This window comes from Ranitomeya imitator, chromosome 3 (genome assembly GCF_032444005.1).
Source record: "Ranitomeya imitator isolate aRanImi1 chromosome 3, aRanImi1.pri, whole genome shotgun sequence".
NCBI lineage: Eukaryota > Metazoa > Chordata > Amphibia > Anura > Dendrobatidae > Ranitomeya > Ranitomeya imitator.
Window position 1 is genome coordinate 44,335,968 of NC_091284.1, and position 27,657 is coordinate 44,363,624.

Consider the following 27,657-nt stretch of genomic DNA (forward strand, 5'->3'; position numbering starts at 1 on the left):
CTCTGTTGATGAGATGTCACTGCAGACGTAATATTGATTGACGGCCGACTCTTCGCTCTGTTATTCTGAACCGTGATGTCACAAGAAGTAGGAGAATTGCCAGCATGATCTTCAGCCATAGGGGCGGGGTTTTCGGGTCTTTGATTCACCCTTTCCTTACCCGCTGGCTGCATGCTGGCTGCAATATTGGATTGAAGTTCATTCTCTGTCCTCCGTAGTACACGCCTGCACAAGGTGTAATCTTGCCTTGCGCAGGCGTGTACTATGGAGGACAGAGAATGAACTTCAATCCAATATTGCAGCCAGCATGCAGCCAGCGGGTAAGGAAAGGATGAATCAAACACCCGAAAACCCAGCCCCTATGGCTGAAGATTGTTCCCTCCAAATTCAGGTGACAGAGTCCCTTTAAATAGAGAAGTAAAATCAAATTGCTTCCTTTTATAATGACAATCAACAATCGCCATGAATAAAATATTGACTGTGCTGTATGGATTATTACAAATACAGGAATACCAAATATGCCCCTGTCATTTACTGGTTTTTATACTGGTTTAATTAAAAAAAATGCATAGTAAAAAGTGTGACTATTGTAATTGCTTTTGCATTGTTATTTTTTAGTAACTGAATGGATAAAAATAAAGTTTTCATTTTCAGCATTTTTTTTATTCATAATGTACTGGCACGTAGAGTTCTATCTATATGTATTGGTACAATATTTTTGCAAAGAAGAAAAATTAATTTAGGCAAAGAAAATTTTCTCAAAGATAACAACAGAGCAGTCTGAGGCTCACAGGGAATGTTACCGCCTCCAATAGCAATGGTCCGGAGTTGGTCTCCTGGGAAAAAATAAAATACAAAAAAAGCAAATAAATTAGTAAATATATAAAAACAAGTATTTAGTGTCATTAGATGAGAATCTATACTGGGACAAGACTGAACACACACATAGTGTCCTGAGTAAGAAGCAACTCTGCACTGTGCTGTGATTGCTATAAGCTCGTGTTTCGCCACTGATGAGCTTCCTCACTGGGCCTCCTTCCCTCATGGACCTCCCATGCATTGTACCACTGTTGCTATATTCATAATGATGCTTTTCTTATCTGTTGAACTCTTGCAATATGGTGGACACTACCCCTATGTACAGTCATGGACAAAAATTTTGAGAATGAGACAAATATTAATTTTTCCAAAGTCTACTGCTTCATTTTTTCTAATGGCAATTTGCATATACTCCTGAATATCAGAGTGATCAGCTTAACAGCAATTACTGTACTTGCAAAGTCAATATTTGCCCAGAAAATGAACTTTAACCCCCAAAACACATTTCAACATCATTGCAGTCCTGCCTTAAAAGGAGCAGCTAACATCGTTTTAGTGATTGATCCATTAACACAGGTGTGGGTGTTGATGAGGACAGGGCTGGCGATCAATCAGTCATGATTAAGTAAGAACGACATCACTGGACACTTTAAAAGGAGGCTGGTGCTTGGTATCATTGTTTCTCTTCAGTTAACCATGGTTATCTCTAAAGAAACACGTGCTGCCATCATTGCACTGCACAAAAATGGCCTAACAGGGAAGAGTATCGCAGCTACAAAGATTGCACCTCAGTCAACAATCTATCGCATCATCAAGAACTTCAAGGAGAGAGCTTCCATTGTTGTCAAAAAGGCTCCAGGGCGCCCAAGAAAGACCAGCAAGCGCCAGGACCGTATATTAAAACTGTTTCAGCTGCGGGATCGGACTACCAGCAGTGCCGAGCTTGCTCAGGAATGGCAGCAGGCTGGTGTGAGTGCTTCTGCACGCACTGTGAGGCGGAGACTCTTTGAGCAAGGCCTGGTTTCAAGGAGGGCAGCAAAGAAGCCACTTCTCTCCAGAAAAACATCAGGGACCGACTGATATTCTGTAAAAGGTACAGGGAGTGGACTGCTGAGGACTGGGGCAAAGTCATTTTCTCTGATGAATCCCCTTTTCGATTGTTTGGGACATCTGGAAAACAGCTTATTCGGAGAAGAAGAGGTGAGCACTACCACCAGTCTTGTCTCATGCCAACTGTAAAACATCCTGAAACCATTCATGTGTGGGGTTGCTTCTCAGCCAAGGGAATCGGCTCACTCACAGTCTTGCCTAAAAACACAGCCATGAATAAAGAATGGTACCAGAATGTCCTCCAAGAGCAACTTTTCCCAACCGTCCAAGAGCAGTTTGGCGCCCAACAATGCCTTTTCCAGCATGACGGAGCACCTTGCCATAAAGCAAAGGTGCTAACTAAATGGCTCATGGAACAAAACATAGAGATTTTGGGTCCATGGCCTGGAAACTCCCCAGATCTTAATCGCATTGAGAACTTGTGGTCAATCTTCAAGAGACGGGTGAACAAACAAAAACCAACAAATTCTGGCAAAATGCAAGCATTGATTATGCAAGAATGGACTGCTATCAGTCAGGATTTGGTCCAGAAGTTGATTGAGAGCATGCCAGGGAGAATTGCAGAGGTCTTGAAGAAGAAGGGTCAACACTGCAAATATTGACTTGCTGCATTAACTCATTCTAACTGTCAATATAACCTATTGGTACTCATAATATGATTGCAATTATATTTCTGTATGTGATATAAACATCAGACAAACACTAATAAAAACCAGAGGGCAGCAGATCATGTGAAAATATAATTTTGGTGTCATTCTCAAAACTTTTGGCCATGACTGTATTCTAGGTGATATGAGAGACTAGTATTATATCATGAATACGAAAGGATAGAGGTACAGTAATATACTTAATGCATTTCAGACAAGCGTACAAGGTCAGACTGACTACTAGATGAACATCCGGAGGGCATTAGCTCTGACACAATAATGGGTCCATACAAAAACATCTCAAGTCTCAAATTTATATGTTCTCCTTATGAGTCCGCCAACCTCTGCATTCTTCTGCTTTCAAAAAAAAACAAAACAAGTGTTAATGGCTTCCAGTGATATTGATCCTAATATTTTTGTGCCTGGGATATAGATAAATCAGATGCTCCTGTACACATAATTATGTGTCAGCCCCCTGACCCTGTGTCCTCTATCGAACTGTTCTTAATGATTGGTGTGAATCTCAAAGAACCCAAAAAATTATTAAAGGGATGGTTGAGGTCTACTTGGAGTTATCTTCGTTACAACTTAATTAGTAATTTTTTGTGTTGTATTTATCGCAGGGTATCTGACAAGGCTGCTGCAGAATCACACTGTATCTGCCTGTGACGGGGAACATCTGACGCTCCAGTGTCCTCGTCATTCCACCATCAGCATCCAGTCAGCGATTTATGGGCGTCCATCACATCTCCCTCCAATGTGTGCCACATTATCACAAGAAACCATGCACAGCCCTCACCACAAGTGCCTCGCACAAACTGCACTTCAGGTGAGTGTCAGTGGTGACAAATACGTCCCCCATATATTGAATATAAGTCAGTAATTTGCAAAGGAGGAAGCAGCCTTTCTCCAAAATAGATTTGGTTTAGAATCTGAAGTAGGATCTGTTGATTCGAAGTGGGTCGTAGAAAGGCATGCTCCCATGGTACTCAACTTTGTCTTGCGTCATGAAAAGGGTTGTCCAGGATTGACATAACGATGGTGCATCCATAAGATAGGTCATCGATATGAGATCAGTGGGGGTCTGACACCCAGCACACCACCAATTAGCTGAACTCTACAGTAATATGCGGGGCAGCTATGTTCCATCCCATACATCGCTTAGTTCCATCACCTCTCGGAGCAGATTTCAGCTAATCAGTAGGTTGGTGGTCGTCAAACCCACACTAGTCTTGTAACTTATGGATATACTTATGGGATTCTCCAAGAATGTGATAAAATTACACGTCTAGTTGGTTTTCAGTATGAAGGAACACTGCTCCCGTGACCTGTGTCTCAAATGTCAGAGGAGTAGTATCATAAATAGACATATATCAGTGAGGTGCCAAAGCAGGTCTGTGACATAAGAAGATATAGATCTCCTCACTGACTGACTGCGCACAGAGGACAGAGGTTTTAACGGTTGTTAAATGAGAAATGGAGGTGGTATAAGAGACCTTATGCATGTCTCTGACAGGAGACCATTTTTCTCAGGGGAGTGAGTTTTTGAGGTGCTAGGCTCTATACTCAGAGCTTGGACAGCTCAGATGCAATGCATGCCTATGGATCCGTGAAAAAATTGGGCAGCACTTGGATGTCATCCGTGAGCTATCTGTTTTTCACGGACTGTTTTATAGAAGAAATTGGAAAAAGTTTTTTTTTGCTTCCCAACTGGAAAAAAAAACTGATAAAAAACACTGATGAAACCCGGACCATTTTTCTATGCGAAAATATCTGAAATTTGATTGAGCCCTTTTTCTGAGCTCCTCTAAGCTGATTTTTGACCACATGAAAATTGCATGTGTTGGGCAACAAACAGCCTGTAAAAGTTAAACAGTGCAACATTTTTAATGAACCGTAATAGCAAAAATTATTTTTAGCCTTAATTACTTAATCATTTAAATGAAAGAAAATTAAAAAATGGCCTCAACCCTTTTAAATATGTAACGTATACTCACTTTTTCAGTCAAGGAACAAGACTGCCGTATTTCTCCTGGGAGAATCGCATCGTAAACCTTGTACTGGCTGACGGCTAACCTGACCTGAGCTTGACAGCTGCATAGAAATCCATCACACTGTCTTGCTCAGGTCAGGAGAGGTGCCGGCTAGTAAGTGCAATGCGATGCGATTCTGGCACGAGAAATACGGCAGTCTGTTTCTGCCCTTACACAAGCACTAACATAAGCAATAATATCGCCAAATCATGCCCAGATATCAGGCGTTCTTCAGAGTATTATCACACAGCAAACTACAAAAGCGTATAATGCTGTTATTTGCCAGCAAGCATTATAGCGCCATAAGTGTCTTAAGTACGGCCTTCATGATGGCGTCAGATAGTCTACAGGCTCCAGAGATGTAAATCTACAACTGTATATGGTGAAGTTAGAATAATATGGATTCTCATTGTTCCTGTTAATGTATCAGTCAAGACTCGGGGACTTTTTATTTTTACTGACCTCGTTTATTATGGAATGACTCCGCCTGCATTGCTGATCAGATTTCTCTAAAAACGAATGAAAGTGGAGAACATTATAAATGGAATATTCCCAGGAAACTTCCCAAATTAAACCTATAGATTAATAGAAGTATATTCCATTTCCCAGTAGGGTCGCTTTCAGCAAAACGGATATTATTTAATATATCGTCTTTTCATATGTAGATTAGAAACACTTACCATGACTAAGTATGTAGATAAGATGTAGAACAGGAAAGTACAGGGGACTGGATTTCCTTCCTTTTAACCATATAACGTAATACTCATATTATAGTCACACAGCACCAGATAAGATGAAGTGATTACAGATGTCGGCTATGTATAGAGCCACGTGATACCGTACCATTGTTTGAACATATACTGTATACATTGTTATCGGGTGATACAATATTCACAAGGATTTTATGTTTCCTTTTAGAAAGTCCTGGATGAATGCCAGAATCTGAGATCCTGCCTGCTCCTTGTGAATAGTCGTGTTTTTGGGATAGACCCATGTCCGGGAATTACTAAATATCTTTTGGTGTCGTACAAGTGCAAACCTAGTACGTGCATTTTATATAGTTTTATATAATTTATTATATTATATTGTTCTCCTGGCATGTAACAGTAAAGGGGGATGGTGGAAGATTGATGCCAATTTGGTCATGGCTCTGTTCACATCTAGGCAAGTGCCAGGTTGTCTACATTGCAGCATAATGCAGGTAAATGGGGTCGCAATGTGACCCGTAAGGTACCACGTCAAGAAATTTTCAAAAAGTTTGTAACCATTTAGATTTTTTGCTACTTGCTTGTTGCAGTAGCTGTATTCACTTGCACTATGTTGCGATGTAGCAGCAACATGCAGTGGTCTTTGGCCATGTGACATGTGTCACAGCCTTTGTTGCCATGTAGCCCCAGATTTATTGAAATTTGGGTCCATTGGGTTTTAACATGGTTTCTGTGGTTTTGCCATGGATTGGGCTGGATTCTCACACTACTGAGACTCCATTCTATTGAGTTTCAGAATATTCACGCTACTAAAGAACAGAAATGCAGAAACCCAGTAGAAACCAGGCAGTCCTCAGGCAGTTTTTTGGGTGTCATTACCACCTCTACACTCCCTATAGCCACTGGTGTAAGTTGTAGCTTGGAAAATTTCTAACAGGTCCCCCAACTATCATGGGTCTTGACTCTTTAATAGTATTGATATCATATGAGCCCAAAAGACCATTTGGGCATTTTTAGGCTTGAGGGGCCTGGTTCGAATGCAACCACCCCTCAAACTATAATTACGTCCCTGCCAAAATCTGATCACCTGTCCTTAAAACAATCAATGAAAGACACTAACCTATAATCAACAAGCTTACTATATGGTACCCCCTCTGTTCTTTTTATTCCCTCCTATGATTAGCTTTGGGATCTTAAAGGTAAATATAATATTTAATCATGTGACAAACCCTTTTTAATTAAGCAACACTTCTCTTAGTACTCAAAGGAACCAGAAAACAAGCCAAGAACAATATCATGCTGCCAGTGTTTCTCATTATTTCAAAAGTTACATACTGTATATACATAGTAACATAGTTAGTAAGGCCGAAAAAATACATTTGTCCATCCAGTTCAGCCTATATTCCATCATAATAAATCCCCAGATCTACGTCCTTCTACAGAACCTAATAATTGCATGATACAATATTGTTCTGCTCCAGGAAGACATCCAGGCCTCTCTTGAACCCCTCGACTGAGTTCGCCATCACCACCTCCTCAGGCAAGCAATTCCAGATTCTCACTGCCCTAACAGTAAAGAATCCTCTTCTATGTTGGTGGAAAAACCTTCTCTCCTCCAGACGCAAAGAATGCCCCCTTGTGGCCGTCACCTTCCTTGGTATAAACAGATCCTCAGCGAGATATTTATATTGTCCCCTTATATACTTATACATGGTTATTAGATCGCCCCTCAGTCGTCTTTTTTCTAGACTAAATCCTAATTTCGCTAATCTATCTGGGTATTGTAGTTCTCCCATCCCCTTTATTAATTTTGTTGCCCTCCTTTGTACTCTCTCTAGCTCCATTATATCCTTCCTGAGCACCGGTGCCCAAAACTGGACACAGTACTCCATGTGCGGTCTAACTAGGGATTTGTACAGAGGCAGTATAATGCTCTCATCATGTGTATCCAGACCTCTTTTAATGCACCCCATGATCCTGTTTGCCTTGGCAGCTGCTGCCTGGCACTGGCTGCTCCAGGTAAGTTTATCATTAACTAGGATCCCCAAGTCCTTCTCCCTGTCAGATTTACCCAGTGGTTTCCCGTTCAGTGTGTAATGGTGATATTGATTCCTTCTTCCCATGTGTATAACCTTACATTTATCATTGTTAAACCTCATCTGCCACCTTTCAGCCCAAGTTTCCAACTTATCCAGATCCATCTGTAGCAGAATAGTATCTTCTCTTGTATTAACTGCTTTACATAGTTTTGTATCATCTGCAAATATCGATATTTTACTGTGTAAACCTTCTACGAGATCATTAATGAATATGTTGAAGAGAACAGGTCCCAATACCGACCCCTGCGGTACCCCACTGGTCACAGCGACCCAGTTAGAGACTATACCATTTATAACCACCCTCTGCTTTCTATCACTAAGCCAGTTACTAACCCATTTACACACATTTTCCCCCAGACCAAGCATTCTCATTTTGTGTACCAACCTCTTGTGCGGCACGGTATCAAACGCTTTGGAAAAATCGAGATATACCACGTCCAATGACTCACCGTGGTCCAGTCTATAGCTTACCTCTTCATAAAAACTGATTAGATTCGTTTGACAGGAGTGATTTCTCATAAACCCATGCTGATATGGAGTTAAACAGTTATTCTCATTGAGATAATCCAGAATAACATCCCTCAGAAACCCTTCAAATATTTTACCAACAATAGAGGTTAGACTTACTGGCCTATAATTTCCAGGTTCACTTTTAGAGCCCTTTTTGAATATTGGCACCACATTTGCTATGCGCCAGTCCTGCGGAACAGACCCCGTCGCTATAGAGTCCCTAAAAATAAGAAAGAACATGACATTGGTATTGTCGACTACCATGCTTAATTACCTTCCCAAGGGATCACCGACCCCTTTTCCTCCCCACCTCCGAATAACGACATGAGTCTCAAGTTGGATATAATTGGCCACAGCGGCCTTTATTATAACAAACAAAACATATAACCATAAATGAGCTGGGAAGGGGTCCTTGAAGCTAAAAATCTGGTGTCACCCATAGTATACCCAAGTGGACAAGAGACCAACCGTAGATTACTCTCAGCCGTTACCCCACAGGCTCGAGAGCACCAAAATACCCCGAAGGGTTACCGTTGTCCACTTTGAACTTAGGAATCTGGCCCACCATTACCAAGATTCCCCCAGATCACCAGACCCGCAACCAAAACTCAAACCAACTGGAGAATCCGTATCCCGACGGACCCCCCAGGCCAATTTAGCACCAACTCCAAGGACCCCTCCCCCCGCCTACAGCCACTATGACCCGAACAGAAAACAAACCACACCCTTAAATCATGACAAAAAAGGGGAGGGCGGGCGGGACTGCTCTCGATTCTACAGAGCGGGAAGTGCAATGCTCCTCCCCCGTTCCCACCATACCCCTCGCCGGCAATATCCCTCCTCCTGTAACGAACCCCACGCCCCCTCTTCTCTGCTCCAAACCCCCTGTCATGGCGGCTTCCTCGTATGCCGCCCGGGGGAGGGGGGCGGGCGGCTCGCTCCAGCCTGTCTTTACTTAGTTCTCTTAGTACTTGTGGGTGTACGCCATCCGGACCCGGAGATTTCTCTATTTTAATCTTATTTAGCTGGTTTCGGACCTCTTCTTGGGTTAGATTGGTGACCCTTAATATAGGGTTTTCATTGTTTCTTGGGATTTCACCTAGCATTTCATTTTCCACCGTGAATACCGTGGAGAAGAAGGTGTTTAATATATACAGTGGGGCAAAAAAGTATTTAGTCAGTCAGCAATAGTGCAAGTTCCACCACTTAAAAAGATGAGAGGCGTCTGTAATTTACATCATAGGTAGACCTCAACTATGGGAGACAAACTGAGAAAAAAAAATCCAGAGAATCACATTGTCTGTTTTTTTAACATTTTATTTGCATATTATGGTGGAAAATAAGTATTTGGTCAGAAACAAAATTTCATCTCAATACTTTGTAATATATCCTTTGTTGGCAATGACAGAGGTCAAACGTTTTCTGTAAGTCTTCACAAGGTTGACACACACTGTTGTGGGTATGTTGGCCCACTCCTCCATGCAGATCTCCTCTAGAGCAGTGATGTTTTTGGCTTTTCGCTTGGCAACACGGACTTTCAACTCCCTCCAAAGGTTTTCTATAGGGTTGAGATCTGGAGACTGGCTAGGCCACTCCAGGACCTTGAAATGCTTCTTACGAAGCCACTCCTTCGTTGCCCTGGCGGTGTGCTTTGGATCATTGTCATGTTGAAAGACCCAGCCACGTTTCATCTTCAATGCCCTTGCTGATGGAAGGAGGTTTGCACTCAAAATCTCACGATATATGGCCCCATTCATTCTTTCATGTACCCGGATCAGTCGTCCTGGCCCCTTTGCAGAGAAACAGCCCCAAAGCATGATGTTTCCACCACCATGCTTTACAGTAGGTATGGTGTTTGATGGATGCAACTCAGTATTCTTTTTCCTCCAAACATGACAAGTTGTGTTTCTACCAAACAGTTCCAGTTTGGTTTCATCAGACCATAGGACATTCTCCCAAAACTCCTCTGGATCATCCAAATGCTCTCTAGCAAACTTCAGACGGGCCCGGACATGTACTGGCTTAAGCAGTGGGACACGTCTGGCACTGCAGGATCTGAGTCCATGGTGGCGTAGTGTGTTACTTATGGTAGGCCTTGTTACATTGGTCCCAGCTCTCTGCAGTTCATTCACTAGGTCCCCCCGCGTGGTTCTGGGATTTTTGCTCACCGTTCTTGTGATCATTCTGACCCCACGGGGTGGGATTTTGCGTGGAGCCCCAGATCGAGGGAGATTATCAGTGGTCTTGTATGTCTTCCATTTTCTAATTATTGCTCCCACTGATGATTTCTTCACTCCAAGCTGGTTGGCTATTGCAGATTCAGTCTTCCCAGCCTGGTGCAGGGCTACAATTTTGTTTCTGGTGTCCTTTGACAGCTCTTTGGTCTTCACCATAGTGGAGTTTGGAGTCAGACTTTTTGAGGGTGTGCACAGGTGTCTTTTTATACTGATAACAAGTTTAAACAGGTGCCATTACTACAGGTAATGAGTGGAGGAAAGAGGAGACTCTTAAAAAAGAAGTTACAGGTCTGTGAGAGCCAGAAATCTTGATTGTTTGTTTCTGACCAAATACTTATTTTCCACCATAATATGCAAATAAAATGATAAAAAAAACAGACAATGTGATTTTCTGGATTTTTTTTTCTCAGTTTGTCTCCCATAGTTGAGGTCTACCTATGATGTAAATTACAGACGCCTCTCATCTTTTTAAGTGGTGGAACTTGCACTATTGCTGACTGACTAAATACTTTTTTGCCCCACTGTATATAAAATAATACCGTTCAAATAATGCATAAATAATACCACTATACCATATCTATACCATATCTAAATAATACCACTATATAATAGCCCTATACAGTATCCAAATTATATGACTCCTTCATGGCTTGCTATTGAATTTTATGATACAGTTGCTAATATTACCGCCTTACAATGCCTAAACAATACCCCCATACAGCGTCTACATTATACTTACCTATATATTTACTTTGAGGGGCATTTTAGAAAATAATCCTATGTAAATTATGTTGTTTTTCACCACTCAGACCCCTATAGCTCCTTACAGCCTACTTTTCCCCTCTGAAGGCACGTTTCTGCCTCTCTGTGTATTTTCTGATGTCACGCACTGAACTGTTACCCAGCGTCCGCCCTGTAGGGCTACATCTTTACTGGAGATGTTTTCCAACTTACTGTGCTGATTACAGTACATAGAAAAGGACTTTGTTTTCTGCTTGAATGGAGGGAATAATCCTATTAAACAAGTGTGCGCTCTCTGCCAGTGTGGAAGAGGCTTATTTTACAACAGTAGAAAGAGATTTTTCTTTTTCAAAAACTGTCTCTGGCAATTGACCAGCGACTCGTTTCCCTGAGCCCGATGCTTGTGGGAGATTACAGTCGCTTATCAACCACCTGAAAATGTTACAACCAGCTCATCACCATCTCTACTGTCTGCACCAGCTCGGTCTCCAATAGGCAAAATGTACACGGTTGCTATGCAGATATACTGTATGGGTCTCCATGGTGACAGACTACAAACAAATCCTGTGTAGTCTGATTTTGCAGTAATATGTTATAGTGGGAGACAGCATCCAAGCAGAATGCGCTCTCTAGTTGAGTGGGTTAAAATAAGGTAGGAATTCGGCAAAGCGTGATGCTCTTCCCAAATAAAGGTTTATAGTTGAGTAGCTGGCAAATAGAATTATGTTTATTAGATTCCACAGACTGATAGATCACAAACCGGTTTTGGGCTCTGGACGGGAGACTTTGCCAAGTAAATTTAGTTGCCAATTTTTCAACTCTAAACCTCTTGTGAGCAGCGCACCACACTTTGACAAATCCCTATTTGGCTGCTTAAAGGGAACTTGCCACCAGAAAAAACGCTATTAACCTGCAGATCATAGAACCAAAGAAAGGTAGAGTTGGAAGGGTCCTCCAGGGGCATTGTGTCCAACCCTTTGCTCAATGCAGGATTCACTAAACCATCTTAGACAGATGTCTGTCCAACCTCTGTTTGAAGACTTCCATTGAAGGAGAACTCACCACCTCTCGTGGCCGCCTGTTTCACTTGTTGATCACCTTCACTGTCAAAAAGTCTTTTCTAATATCTAACCTGTTTCTTCTCCCTCTAATTTCATCCCATTGCTTCTCATGTTTCCACGTGTAAATGGGAATAACAATGATCCCCCTACACTGTGACAGCCCTTGAGATATTTGTAGACAGCTATTAAGTCTCCTCTCAGTCTTCTCCTTTGCAAGTTATACATTGCCAAATCCTCTAACCCTTCCTCATATGTCATTGTTTGCAGATGATTACCATCTTGGTCGCTCTTCTCTGAACTTGCTCCAGTTTGTTCATGTCTTTTTTAGAATGTGATGCCCAGAACTGGACACAGTATTCCAGATGAGGTCTGACCAAGGAGGAGTAGAGGTCAATAATGACTTTGCGTGATCTACACTCTATGCTTCTCTTTATACATTCTAGAACTGTGTTTGCATTTTTTTTTCTGCTGCATCACACTGTTGACTCATGTGCAGTCTGTGATCTATTAGTATACCTAAGTCTGTTTCACACGTGCTGTTGCTTAGTTCTATTCCGCCTATTCTGTAGATGTAATTTTATTTTTTCTTGCCCAGATGTAGAATCTTGCATTTCTCCCTAAATACCTTTCTATTACTCGATGCCCATTTCTTAGCTTATCTAGATCCTTCTGAATCCTTTCTCTGTCTTCTCCAATGTTAGCTATCCCTCCTAGCTTTGCATTATCTGCAAATTTGATTAGTTTACCTTCAGTTCCCTTATCTAGATCATTTATAAAAATGTTGAACAACACTGGGGCGAAGACAGAGCCTTATGGTACTGCACTTGAAACACTCTTATAATTGTATGTGCAATCATCCTGGTCTCTTTAAATGCTTACAATTCTTCCTTCTTTTTGAGATTGTTACTGATTGTGCAGTGAAAATTTAATTAAGTAAAATCTCCCATCCTTCTTGAACATTTCTGTCCTTTACAACATCCAGCTATTGGACCTTTCCTATCCTCTTCCTGAGTCAATAAATAAAATCTGCCTTTCTGAAGTCCAACCTTAAAGTCTGAGTCCTCGCAGGTCTTCCTTCTCATGTAATCCAAAATTCAAGGATGGCATGATCGCTTCCTCCTAAAATACCAGCCACCTTTACTTCCTCAACCATTTCCTCCCTGTTTTTGAGAATTAGGTCCAAGATGGCAGATGTTCTTGTTGTCTCTTCTACCTTTTGAAAGATAAAATTGTCAGTGAGAGCAAATAGGTATTTTCTGGACCCATTAATTTTGCCTGAAAGAGATTCCCAACAAATATCTGGATAATTAAAATCTCCCATAATCACTATGTCGTATTTTTTTTTTTTTTAGAAAAAAGATATCTGATGTAAAAAGAGTTTATCCATACCTTAAGGCTGCCCAGGTGGCCTATAGTAAACACCTACGATAGTGTCCTTTCTGTTCTCTCCTTGTATTCTTACCCAAACAGTTTCTACAGAGCTACCATTCTCTGAAGCTTGGATCTCTGTGGAGATACACGCTTTACTAACATACAATGCAACACCTCATCCCCTCTTGTTAAGCCTGTGTTAGGGTTGGCGGAACGCACCGAATATATATTTATTAGAGGCAGTTAGTGCGTTCGCAACCCGGGATCCACCGTGCAGGAAAGCACCTGCAGCTAGGTATGGCGGTACTATATAGTGGTATAAACAGACTCTGTTACTTCACAGAGTCTGTAGCAAAGATAACGCTGTGCCCTGTTTGGCTCACAGAGGCACACAGCTACTCAATAGAGCAGATGGTGGTCATGCAGTCAAATGCAAACATAACACTCCTCGCCGGAGGTGCCAGCATTCTAGGGGCTTATTTCAGCTGGGTCACTGAATACACACACACAAAACTCCTCGCCGGAGGTGCCAGCATTCTAGGGGCTTATTTCAGCCGGGTCCCTGACTGCATAAAAAACATGACCACACTGGCGCTGAGCTCATTCATAAATTGATACTAGCGCATGGCCGTGCGGTCATGAGAACCTTTTATAGTTGTAGCACCTACAGGACCTTCCAAGAAGAACCAATGGAAGTTGCTGCCGTACCTGAGCATGTGACCCTAGATCTCCACTGAGAGATCTTGCCCTGGGCATGCTCAGTGTGTGCAAAGCAGGACTTTGTCCTAATACCTACAGGACCTTCCAAGAAAGACCAATGGAAGTTGCTGCAGTACCTGAGCATGTGACCTTTGATCTCCACTGAGAGATCTTGCCCTGGGCATGCTCAGTGTGTGCAAAGCAGGACTTAGTCTCAGAAAAGCCTGCTCACCGCAGATCAGTGCAGGGTACAACAGCAGAGCCTGGATAGGCAGCAGTAACCCTTTGCACAGCATCAGATTCAGTGAGACACTGGGACCGACGTCTCCGCTGAGCAGGCTCCACTGCGGCCGATGCAGAATGGGAGACCGCAGCAGACATGGTTCGAGATTCCCCCTGTGCAGCTGCGGGAACTCAACTCCTAACAGCCTGTTTCTAATAAATAAGTTGTAGCCTTCAAGGTTTGTATTACAATCATGTGTATCATCTCGCTACATTTTAGTGCTCTATGACCCTATGCCATCATAATTCTTTTCTTGTATTAGCAGCTCCAATTCTCCATGTTTCTTTCCCATGCTATGTGCACTTGTGTAGACACATCTTAGATTGTAGTCAGTTTCTCTTGCTCCTCTATTTTTATTCAGAATATGTTGTCTTTGTTCCTTATTTTCAAGTCTAATACCAGGGTTTTCAACAGAATTCATTAGCTGCATACTTATTTTGGTTGCGTATTTCCCATCCCATATTGCTCTAGTTTAGGGCTCTCCTGATGTATATGTCATATCACATGTGTGACATCACACCAGACCGGCTAATCCAAAATACAGATGCAGATGCCGCCAGGTACGAAGTTGTAGTCCCTCTACCGTCCACCAGCTACAGACCACTGTCATGGCCGATGAAAGGGAACATGAGAATAAATTCACACTGACTCTAGTAATGAATCCAGTGTATTCATAAGAGGAGCACTCCCTCCGCCCCTATCTGCACTGACTGACAGGCTGCAAAGAGACAGAAAGTGGTGGGAAGTGTAGTTTCCTTATCAATACTCATCTCATAAACTATTGCCCCAATTCATCATTCTTTTTGAGCCTTTAATTGGGAGTAAAGTTTGCACTTTTTCTGATAGTTTTTTTGGAGTTCTCATCATGTTTTAGGTTGGCGTGATACTGTGGCCTTGGTTTTAAATTTGTAGATGGTTTTTTGGGGGGCTAATTTGTCACCTGAGATTTTTCCAAATGTTGCTACCTTTTTCCGCTATTGTACTCTAGTACACTAGTGTCTAATTTGTTTTTTTGTGCAGCTGAAGACTAACATGGAACATATTAAAGGTGTTTTGTCTCATGTTAAATGGGCAAAATTGCTAAGTGCTTGTAAAAACAAGCAACCTTGTAATTTACCTCTTGTTAAAAATCCTTTTCATTCTCGTAAACAGAACGTTTAATTTTATAGTTTACTATAGGGGTGGCCATTTTCCTAGCAAGGAGAGCGGGCTTGCAACCTGATTGCTTTAAAGCTTGCAAGTGCTCCTCAGATGCTGCCGAGGAAAAGCTGCCTCTTCTTCCAGCATGGGAGAGCGCACATTTTAGGTCAGTGGCACAACCATGCTGCTGGTCTGAACTGTGAAACATTCAGGAAAGAGGCTGGGGAACGGTGTGCTCCTGAACACAAAAGATGAGCCACCCCTGTAAAAACATTTTTAAAAGATTGTAGAACATTTTACCCAATAAAGATGGAAATAAAGCAAAAGGCAAAAAATAGGCATCAAATTCATCCAACATTGTGCACCATTTTAATGGATTTGGAGCCAAATTCGACAGTGCAAAAAATTGTAAAATACATAAAGTAATCTCCAGAGAGAGGACATATCACCCTCACATTAAACATATGGGGTTAATTATAACTGGGAAAGTGAAAACGAGCTGACACTTCAACCTCCATTGAAGTAGGACCTCCTGCCATGAGCATGTAATTGCTATAAGGGATCTGCTGAGAGGCAGCCACTAAGTCTAGGATTCATATAATCAGAGGCAGAGAAGAACCATTCCCGAGGCTAGAGTTTCCTCAATTCAAAGGAATTATCTCAGACTCTCTGGAGTCAGTAGAAAGTAATGAATATTGGGGTTTGCAATGATCTGACATTGATGGGAGATATTTTTTCGGTGTCGTATTAGCTTGCATGACCATAAGACCTGTCGAACACCTCCAACTTAATAATCAGAGAGATGGATTATACTATCAATGCCATGTTTCATCTCTATAGAAAGGTAAAATTGTGATAGGAAACATGACAATAATATCTCCCGCCTGAGACCTCCAGGGGCAAAGATATCCTGAAAGTTGAGGATCTCATAAACTTCCAAAACACCCAGCACATCACAGAACCAGCCCCCAAATGATCTCACCAAAGGGGAGGTATGTGGGCGTAACCTTGATCGTGGAAACAGTTGCAACCCCGTCAATCACTCATCAGTCAATTATGCAACTGTTCTGATGGATGGAGGCTGCGGAGTTGCGTCCCCTGATAAATTGGTGGCAGCGGTGGGATCTATAATAATAATAATAATAATCTTTATATAGCGCTAACATATTCCGCAGCGCTTTACAGTTTGCACACATTATCATCGCTGTCCCCGATGGGGCTCACAATCTAGAATCCCTATCTGTATGTCTTTGGAATGTGGGAGGAAACCGGAGTGCCCGGAGGAAACCCACGCAAACACGGAGAGAACATACAAACTCTTTGCAGATGTTGTCCTGGGTGGGATTAGAACCCAGGACCCCAGCGCTGCAAGGCTGCTGTGCTAACCACTGCACCACCGTGCAGTGCACCGTGTCTATGACATTACGTAAAAACCACAAATTATTAATCTTTCAGCGCTCCTCCTTTATATTTTTTATTTTACTTTGTTCTTTCTGCTTTAATGTTTCAGCTATTAAAAAGATAAAAAAAAGAATCTACAGCACTATAAGACAAAACTTTCTCAGGTGTGTGTCTATGTGTGTACGTGTGGATTTGCCTCCCTTGGGCATAAACATTTGTTTATAGCTTCTAATGTAGCCTTATCAGGCAGAATAGTGCAGATTTAGGACAATCCCTTTAAATGTATATAAATGTACAGAACGTCTAAAGGATTTGTGTCTACTGGATGGGAAGAAGGTTAACGGGTCACGGGTTGTTGAGTGTCATCATCAGAGATTCAGTCCCCAGTAAAGTTTGTGTAGATGGCTTGTATCTTCGGAATAACCATTGTGAACCCCCCGCCTGCCATGCCGCACGGTGGATGCACAGTGTTGACACTTGTGCCGACTGTTTATTTAGTTTATGCTTCCGTTTTCAGCTGAGTACAAATCGACTTCCGTTTGTGAAAACCGCGAGCTGAAGCTTCACTGCAAAGAGCCCAAGTTACTCAACATCTACTCCGCCATCTACGGCAGATTTGCTGATGAAAAGAACCCTTGTACCACTGACCTGGACAAAGGGACCCCATATGGTGAGCATATAAGGATATGATTTAGGAACATGTGGCTAAAATTAATCGGGCGCATCAGAGTGTATAAACTTAAAGGGGCTGTGCTGGAAAAGGAAAACATGGGTGCTCGTTTCCAGAAAATGATCTACACATGGTTAAAAGTGAAATTCCTATCTCCAAGATTCTATCCCAATATGTAGTAGGTATAATCATAAGAATACTAGCAAATACATCTAATTAAAAATATAGTATAGTTCTTCTGATTAGCTATGTCGTTTACCCCATGTGAAGGGCATTGCAGTAGCTTAGATATCCATGGTTGCAAACAGTAACAAGTCGCTATGAGAGGTCGTAACCATGGATATTTAGCTACTACAATGCCCTGCACATGGGGTAAGTGGCATAGCTAATCAGAAAAACTATACATAAATTTCAAATTTGAGATATTTGCTACTATTATTATTACGCCTGCTACATACTGAGATAGGATCATGGAGATAGGAATAACCCCGTATAAGTCTGATATTGTAGCTCTGCTTTGACAAAGTGAATGGGGATGAGCTATGAATGGACAGGTGTGGCACTGTTTTGGAGGAAAAGCAGTCATGTTTTTCTGGACCACACCTTTAAAAACTTGAAGTAATTGATGGGAAAATAAATGATGCATGAACCTTTGATTAGGAGATATTCATCCTTATTTGTTTCTTTCTTCATCCATGGACATACTGTACCTACTATATCACTATAATTTTGCACATATCAGTAGGACATTTTGTAATATATCTTTTTAAGAGAAAGTGACGTCAACCTCTCTTCCCAGCAGTTTGTAGTATCCATTTCCTGCCTGTGGGCTCTATGTAATGTCCACAAACTTCTTCAGTCACTAAGAAGACAGTAGATGTGGTAGGGGTAGGAAGGGGCGCAGGTGCAGCCTGAGTCAGTATGTGACGCTTATTTGCTGTGAGAGGGGAGGAGAGAGCTGCACAGTGTAGTCCTACAGCACAGCTCAGTTCGCCATCTCCACACCAATTCGCTAGACTTGTGTGATAAGAAGGCATCCATCTATTTCATGCTATTGTCTACCCAAAATAACTACCCGATAACTATTTAGTAGCAATTTATTATTATTATTATTACTTATTTATTTATATAGCACCATTAATTCCATGGTGCTGTACATGAGAAAGGGGTTACGTACAGGGTTATAGATATCGTTTACAATAAACAAATTTACAATGACAGACTGGTACAGAGGGGAGGGGACCCCGTCCTTGTGGACCTACATTCTATGGGATAATGGGGAAGAGACAGAAGGTCGGGGTTGCGGCAGCTCTGGTGGTGTTGAGGCGGCAGCTCTGGTGGTGGTGAGGCAGCAGCTCTGGTGGTGGTGAGGCGGCAGCTCTGGTGGTGGCGAGGCGGCAGCTCTGGTGCTGGTGACGCAGCAGCTCGGGTGGTGGTGAGGCGGCAGCTTGGGTGGTGGTGAGGCGGCAGCTCTAGTGGTGGTGAGGCGGCAGCTCTGGTGGTGGTGAGGCGACAGCTCTGGTGGTGGTGAGGCAGCAGCTCTGGTGGTGGTGAGGCGGCAGCTCTGGTGGTGGCGAGGCGGCAGCTCTGGTGCTGGTGACGCAGCAGCTTGGGTGGTGGTGAGGCGGCAGCTTGGGTGGTGGTGAGGCGGCAGCTTGGGTGGTGGTGAGGCGGCAGCTCGGGTGGTGGTGAGGCAGCAGCTCAGGTGGTGGTGAGGCGGCAGCTCGGGTGGTGGTGAGGCGGCAGCAAATGAAGACACAATGGTTCAACACCCACTAAATTTGAGCAAAAAGATTTGCGCTGCCCTGGTCCATCTTCTAGTTCGGTCATCAGAGGCAGTCAGACCAGGGCAGTCTTTACACGAGGCTCACACTTCAACTCAGCTTCCTTTGATGTTGTCATGTGCGTCATGCTGCAATGTCATGACATTGCAATGCCTAGTAGACACCAGTGGCACCCAGGATAACAGTGCTAAAGTTGTCACAGAGGACCATATTGGTCAAGAGACCAGAATAGTGAAAATAATTTTTCTCATCTCTAATCCCCACCAATCTGATCACCATTTGCTGATATAGCGCAGCACTCACCCTAAACTGTCACGGAGAATTGGTCCTAGACTATGAGAGGTACTGTGCTCTATGAATTGATGAGGTTCCCAGAGGGGGGATTATGGCAAATCCAACTGATATTCTCTTTGAAGTGAGAAAAACATTTCGGGTTTCACTTCTTCCTTTAGATAATTCTTGCAAAATTGGACCTACTAACGAACTCTTCTGTTTTCCAGACTGTATATCATACTCTGCCCTAGATGTGCTAGCACAACGATGTTATGGGAAACAGAGATGCAGAATGGTCGTCCACGACAAACATTTCGGAAGTCCTTGTCTACCTGGAGTCGTCAAATATCTTACTGTAAATTATTCTTGTGGTAAGGAAAGGTGCATGTCCCCTTTAATTGTGCTGTATACTATGCCGGTATTGCAGGAATAAGCATTAGTGGATTACTTGTGCAGTAATCTCTCTAAAAAAAAAAAATGAAAACCCATGGTGGGTGGTGGGTCACCTGGACCTTTTGGAGGATTTCTGGTCCTCCTATGGACCAGTCTAACCATGAGTCGATGTTGCGCTATATTACTTATTAAATGAAATGGAAAAATACTACATCTCCTGAAAATGGTGAGAACTTGTGGTAGACAATAGACATTGTTTCTTTTTCATTTATAGTTCCAAAAATCATACTGAAAGAGGTTGACCCCAAGGTTTCTTATGTAATGCCCCCTACGAAGCTGAACGATGGTAAATATGGTAATTATCTCAGATTATCTCTGCTTCACTTATATTTTGTGTTTTGGACCATAGATTGGAGTATGTAATAATATTTCCATATAAGAGCTGCTGCAACTCTGCCGTCTCTTTTCTTCTCTGAATTATACAAATTCTGCATTATGGAAGGGTCAATATCGTCTGTTCTCCAGGACTTTTTTACATGAACGATTGGTCGTCTCTGCACTAAACAATTTTCATGTGAATGATGTCCTTTGAAGGGGTTTTCAAAGACTCTTCGAAAGGTCCTGTATCTGAGGTCCTGTATCTGTGCCAGGTGCGGCACACCAGCAAGAGGAGCTAAGTGGGTCTGAGTTGCGGTACACATGTATGCATCCAAGACAAGGCGAACTCATGTAGTTGAGTTCTAACAATAGTCAGACACAACAATCTCTTGAGCCTAGACCAATAAAATGAAGTCAAAGGAGAGAGGAATCATATCAATACAGATGGAAGGAATGCATGACCAAGATGGTGGCCACAAAAAGTGGGCACTTAGGAGCTTACTGAATAGCAAATGACACTTATCAGTCAATGGTGATCTTATGATATGTAGCTTGTCAAGAAAACCCACACTCTCTGGTCATGGATGGTGGGGCAAGCTCCAAGTTTATGTTGACCTTGGGTCACCAGAGTGAGTCCCAGTAGGCCCCTCTTCGCTTTCCATTTTTCTCCTCATCTTCCAAGAGCTATAACGTTTCTATTTTTCGGTCAATAGCGATGTATTAGGGCTTTATTTTTCTTTTGCAGTAAAAGCTGCCATTTTTATTATTACTATTTTAGGGTACATATGACTTTCTAATCTCTTTTATTCCAATTTTGTACCTATTTTTTGGGAAGGCTAAGTAACAAAAAAAAAACCTGATTCTGCCATTTTGATTTTTTTTTTCAGTTTTGATGTTCAGTATGGGATAAATATATTTTATTAGTTTATACAGTTATGCATGTGGCAATACCAAAAAGGTAATTTTTAAAATATTTCCATTCTGGGAAAAGGGGTGGAGTGGGGGTTTAATATGAACATTTATATTTTTTCATTAAATATATATATATTTTATTTAATTTATTAGTCCCCCTGGTGACTTGAACTTGCGAACACGTGAGGGCTTGTAGATTATAATTTAATACTACCTATCGTGTATGAAGCCCAGCCACAAGCTGGGCTTCATAGGTCTGCAAACATGGCCTTAAGTAGTCCCCCCATGGCTGCTGTTACTATAACATCGGCACCCCACAATCATGTGGTGGGGAGGGGTCATTGGGCTTTGGAAGAGACAACTTCTCTGATTTCCAACATCTTAAATGCCAGTGTCACAAATGATAGTGAACCCCCAAGGCACTGTGGGCTCCGGCACTTGTCCAAGGTCACCGGGTGCAGATACTGGCCCCTATTAGGCTTGAAACAAGGGCTAGCATTAGAAAAGTTTTCCATTGCTGCATTTTCATGTTTTTGGCAGACACAATATTGTTGTAATCACTATAATGTGGCTTCATGTAAGAACTTAGAGGAAATAAATGGCCTAGTTGCCCATAGCAACCAGTCATGTCCACTTTACATTAATACAGTACAGTAGAGAAAGTGAAACCTAAATTCTAATTTTTTCCTATGGCAACAAGGCCATGTTTTCTCTATGACAACTTTTATAAATGAGGTCCATTATTTTGTGCCTACAGGGAACCTCTGAGCTTGTTTTTTTAAAATCTATATAAAATGTTGGGAAACCATGTAAATACATTGCTCTATTCATTTTAACCTCCTTAATGATCAAAAAGTCTTGCTGCTAAATGATCAGACACCTTTTAGTACAGTGAAAAAAACACACACACAAAAAAACAAAAATTGAGCTGTAAGACATAATCATCAACATTAACAGAAATAAACGCTTGAAATACAGTAGATCACTCTGTTTGGAATGACTCTATATAATATATGACTTTCACTTTTTGTATTGAAGAACTGAAATAAATTAACTTGTTGATGATATTCTAATTCAGTGAGAAGAACTTGTTTATGTAATTGATTTATAATTTTCCATTGTTTCAATTTGGAAATTTACATCAAAACGGAGTTCTATTTTATACCATTATATGGATCTCTCATCACCTCTGACAGTTATCTGCCCCCCCCCTCAGGATCACCACTGACTGTTCTGCCCATGCAGCCCCCCGATATCCAGACAGCACAAAGGTCACCACTATCTAATGGTTCTCGCACATCACCCGTTGAGTTAAATTTTATTTTGTATTTTAATTTTGTAGGTTTCCCCCTGTAACTTGGGCATAGATAAGAGTCCCAGAGACAGGTACAAGCATCCTTCTGTTGTGATGGACGTACCTGTATGTAACATAGTCGTTATCAGGTTAGGTTACATATTTTTGCCTCCATTGTTCATTTGGAAATTTGCTGGTTTTCTGAAGTTATGAGAGCTTCCAGGATGTTCTCAGAAGTAGACTGAAGTACTATGTCAGACAGATACAACAGATAAACTACTGACTATTTCCAGGGGTAGCAATTATCATCTTAAAATCAGCAATCTATATATAAATGAAAAAAAAAAACACAACACACAGCTGTTGGGTGACCCGGGACCAGGGGCTCCTTCCCTGTCCCTAACTATAGGGGGTGCCCTAGCACACCCTATTCCCAGGGATACTTCTGAAGGTGATGATGCCGGAGCCTCCACCCTTGCCTTATCTCCTGAGTCAGCCCTCCATTTGTTCTCTTCCACCACCCAGGGAAGAGTGGCGCTACTGTGCTCAGGAGTACACCAACCCGACAAACAAGGCAACACAAACAAGGGTTAACAGAAAACTCCAGGAATACAAAATATTCACTCACATATAATAGTGGAATGCATCGGGGAGTGGAGGTAGGGAAATAAACCAAAATAGAGGATAGGGAATTACCACACTTACAAACCAAGCAACAGTCACAGATAACTCCTCTAACACTCCTTCTAATTTGAACACTTCACCTTCCTGAAGCCATGCAACAAATGCTAGCACTGACAAGGATTTGCATTAGAGCCCAGATTATGAAGGGGAAAGGAGTGGGTAACTGAGCTCAGAGATTTCCAACATGGCCGATTAACCCTGTTAACCCCCAGAAGGAATAAAATTAAACACCATTAAAATGAAGGAGAAGTGCTTCTTCTCAGCGCTGGATAAGGAGCAATCAGACACAGCTGTCTTCTGGCTCCACACTGTGACGGTAACCCCGAGACAGTACATTTGTACAAAACCCAAGGAGCAAAGTATTTACAAACTCACTTTCTATTACATGTGGATATAAACTTTATGATTTGTGTTGTGCCTTATAATTTTGCTCAGATGCAGCTGTAGTTTGCATGCTGCGTGCAGAGCCAGATATTGTGCATGTCATGATGCAAGATTTGGCAATTTTTCAGCTGTATTTAGATGTTAGTAATTTCTCCTTTTCCTGAAGAGCTAAAAATAAAAAAATCTATAAAAGAATTAAAATAAGAAATAATCGTAAAAGGGAATCTGTCAGTAGAATCAACCTATTAAACCATCTATAAGGGCATGTAGGTCAAAGGAACATTAATAACATGATACCTCGTAATCTGCTATCTGATGTCTTATTTCAGAGAAATCGCCATTTTTCTTAATAAGTAAATGAGCTGGGACATTACTAGTGTGAGACATGTACCTTAGATCAGTAGAGCAGGCTGTCATTATACATCTCACATGGGTAAATTCCCCTTTCCTATAAAATAAACTCTGTCATTTTAGTTTAATAGATCTGACTTTTCCGAATGCAGAAATACCAAATGTGTTTATTTTTTATTCTTTTTTTTTAACAAGAGGGGTGATTTGAACTTGTGTTTTTTTATTTTTTAAAAACTTTTTTTTTATTTTTACTGTATTCAATAAACCCATTAAGGGACTTGAAGATGCGATCCTCCGATTGCCTGTGCATCATCACCACTATGTATAGAGAAAAGCACGATCTCCTATGAATGGCAGCTAAAAGCTGTCTTTCACAGGAGAATTGTAATGACAGGAACGGGTTCTTCAGCAGACACCCAAGCTGTCATAACGACCCATTACGTCACAGGCGCACCGAGGGGTGAGTGGACTGACGAGCGCCCCTGCCGGCTCTTGTTAAATAGACTAACAGGAGTGGGTGGAGCTCTGCTCCACCCATGGCTGTTATAGGCACATGGAAGAAGATAGACGAAACGCGCGTCGGGGTGAGGGACACCTTGGATATTCCGGCTTCTATGGCATCTATTTCCCTGCATTGAAACTTATTGCTTGCATGTACTTTTTTTCTGTAATCCTGCGTTGTTCTGTGGATATAGATGAATGACATCCAACTGCATTCTGATGGTGAAGAGGATTTATACACATCATTATCTAGATTATATGCACATCACTTTTGATAATTAGCATTAAGCACAGTGTACTTGACCCTGCGGAGATACTTTAGCTACGTCCCACTGTGCTTTCATGATTGCGATGATATTATTTTGTTAGAATGCATGTGAACAGTTGATATATTACACTTAGCTTTATAATATTTTTAATTTATTGGATATACATTCTATATTTATCTCCCACATAAATGTACTGAACACTGATCTTTACAGTTTGCTTGAGTATTCCATATTGACATATAGATGCAATCTATTCATTTGTGTTTTCAATCATATGATATGCATTTTGCTGCGTGCCTTTCTGACACGAGGCATCTTATTTTAATTTTGTTTTATTTGAATAATTAATAAAGAATTGATTGTATTACATCGCCTACATGCACTTCTTGACTTTTTCTTCTCTATCCAAGGTCTGTTTTGATTAAGTATATGGGACACATGGTTTACTAACCCCATACTGGCTAGATGTGATGTGTACATATCACATGCTTAGCTTGCGTTACCCGTCACTAGCGCTTACAAGTTACCACCTCTCCCCTATTTACATGCTTCTGGTGCTGAAGTATGATCAGAATGTGTTTTCCATTCTATTGTCTTCAGACTGTTGCGCCTCATTTCACGGATTATGTATAATTTGGGTATAAAACATTCTATCCATCTATTTTGGCTCTAGAGGATGCTTATGCTTTTAGAATTAACTGAATTTCCTGTGATTTTCTAACTTTATCTTTTAATATAGATAGCAAGCCCGACCTCTCAGAATCTCGGCTTCCGAGCAGAAACGGACTCTTCTTCAGTGACCTTCTTGCAGCGTATTCCTATGTAACAGGTGAGGGTGCTTCAAGAGAATTGACTATTGGTGCAAGTAGGTTCAGACGGATTGTCTCACTACAACACCCTCTTAGGACCCTCTCTATAAGCCAGAAAGGAGAAATATTTTTTTCAAAAAAGGGATCAAGAAGTTGTGTAAAGTCCTGTAGTAATTCACAATGCAGTTGAAGGACCAATCTGAGGCTCCAATGACTCTTTCGCCTCTTATGCATTAGATAAAAATCTGAGTTAGATTGATTGCTAACGAGCTTTAACACCAAAAAAAAAAAAAAAAAAAGGGAGATCTAAGGGCTAGCCTTGTATAAATGTAGACTTAGCTTGGGGATGCATTCGTGCAGGGGTGCATTCGTGCACTAGTATTCGTGTATTTTTATTCAAAGTACTTTTTTTCTAAGTACTCGGCAGTTATAACATGGCAGTTAGACAGGGGAGCAGACAGGTAAGACAAGATAAATCTAATCCATATTCACTTGAAATAGCACAAATACTCACCATATTTATTTGTATAATCTATATCCTGGCTGCTGCATTCACTCACATTCACCACCCTTGCATTAACTCTCTATACTCCATCCATATCGGCCCCTCTGTCCTTGCCTCTCCTATGTATAGCACTCATACTCTGTTCACATTGCTTAACAGCACAGATCCATTCAGTCCCACCATCCAACATAAGAGACACTCTCACAAATCACTTAACCATCTGCTTACTCTTTCTATCCTCCTTCTCCTAGTCGCTGGAAACATCTCTCCAAACCCCGGCCCCCCATGTTATAGCCAGTCAAACCTCCCAATTGCTACACCCAGAAACCCCCCTAACCTTATTAATATTCCCTGCATGCCTTCTGTCTCTTTGAATTGTGCCCTTTGGAATTCTCGCTCTGTGTGTAATAAACTCTCCTTCATTCATGACTTATTCCTTTCTAATTCTCTTAATCTTCTGGCTCTTACTGAAACCTGGATCCAGCAGTCAGACACCACCGCTGCTGCTGCTCTTTCATATGGTGGACTACATTTTTCTCATACCCCAAGATCGGACAACAGAGCAGGTGGAGGCGTTGGTCTGCTCCTTTCACCCAAATGTACTTTCCAAGTTATCCCCCAAGTACCCTCACTTGTCTTCCCTTCCTTTGAGGTCCATGTGGTCAGACTCTACGTCCCCTTCTCCATGCGAGTAGCGGTGGTGTATCGTCCTCCCGGCCCCTCTCATCAGTTCCTGGATCACTTTGCCACCTGGCTTCCACACTTTCTCTCCTGTGACACCCCCACCCTTATCATAGGTGATTTCAACATCCCCATTGCCTCTCCCCTCTCCCCATCTGCTTCTCAGCTTTTATCTCTATCCTCCTCTTTCGGCCTCTCGCAGCATACTAACTCTCCAACACATGAAGATGGAAACTCCCTTGACTTGGTCTTCTCCCGGCTTTGCTCAGTGGATGATTTCACAAACTCCCCTCTCCCACTCTCTGACCACAACCTTCTTTCATTCTCTATCAAGAACTGCCATCCCGCTCAGGTCACCCCCACTTTCCACACTTATAGAAACATACAGGCCATTAACACCCAGAAACTTATGAAGAACTTGCAGTCCTCATTGGCCCCAATCTTCTCCATCTCATGTCCTGATTCTGCTCTGAAGCATTACAATGAAACCCTGCAAAGTGCTCTGGATGAAGCTGCTCCTCCTATACATAAAACAACTCGGCACAGACGGCAACAACCGTGGCACATGCTGCAAACACGTTTCCTGCAGCGGTGCTCCAGGTGCGCAGAACGTCTGTGGAGAAAATCTAATCTACCCGAAGATTTCATCCATTATAAGTTCATGCTAAAGACATACAATTCTGCCCTTCACCTCTCCAAACAAACCTACTTCAACACCCTCATCACCTCCCTGTCCAATAACCCTAAACGTCTCTTTGACATGTTCCAGTCCCTACTCAACCCAAGAGAGCAGGCCCCAACCACGGATCTCCGTGCTGACGATCTGGCCAATTACTTCAAAGAAAAAATTGACCACATTCGACAGGAAATCATCTCCCAATCTCTTCATACCATGCACTGTCCTCCCTCCC

The 27,657-nt window shown here is 41.9% G+C and overlaps 1 protein-coding gene across 1 annotated transcript in view; it reads left to right on the forward strand.

The window, feature by feature from the left end:
• Nucleotides 1-27,657, forward strand: part of EVA1C (eva-1 homolog C) — a 112,426-nt gene that overhangs the window by 75,620 nt on the left and 9,149 nt on the right. Inside the window, exons 2-7 of the mRNA XM_069760847.1 lie at nt 3,200-3,405; nt 5,528-5,651; nt 17,376-17,528; nt 19,813-19,956; nt 20,253-20,333; nt 25,491-25,580. Of these exons, the coding sequence (XP_069616948.1) occupies nt 3,200-3,405; nt 5,528-5,651; nt 17,376-17,528; nt 19,813-19,956; nt 20,253-20,333; nt 25,491-25,580 (798 nt within the window). The remainder of the gene's footprint in view (nt 1-3,199; nt 3,406-5,527; nt 5,652-17,375; nt 17,529-19,812; nt 19,957-20,252; nt 20,334-25,490; nt 25,581-27,657) is intronic.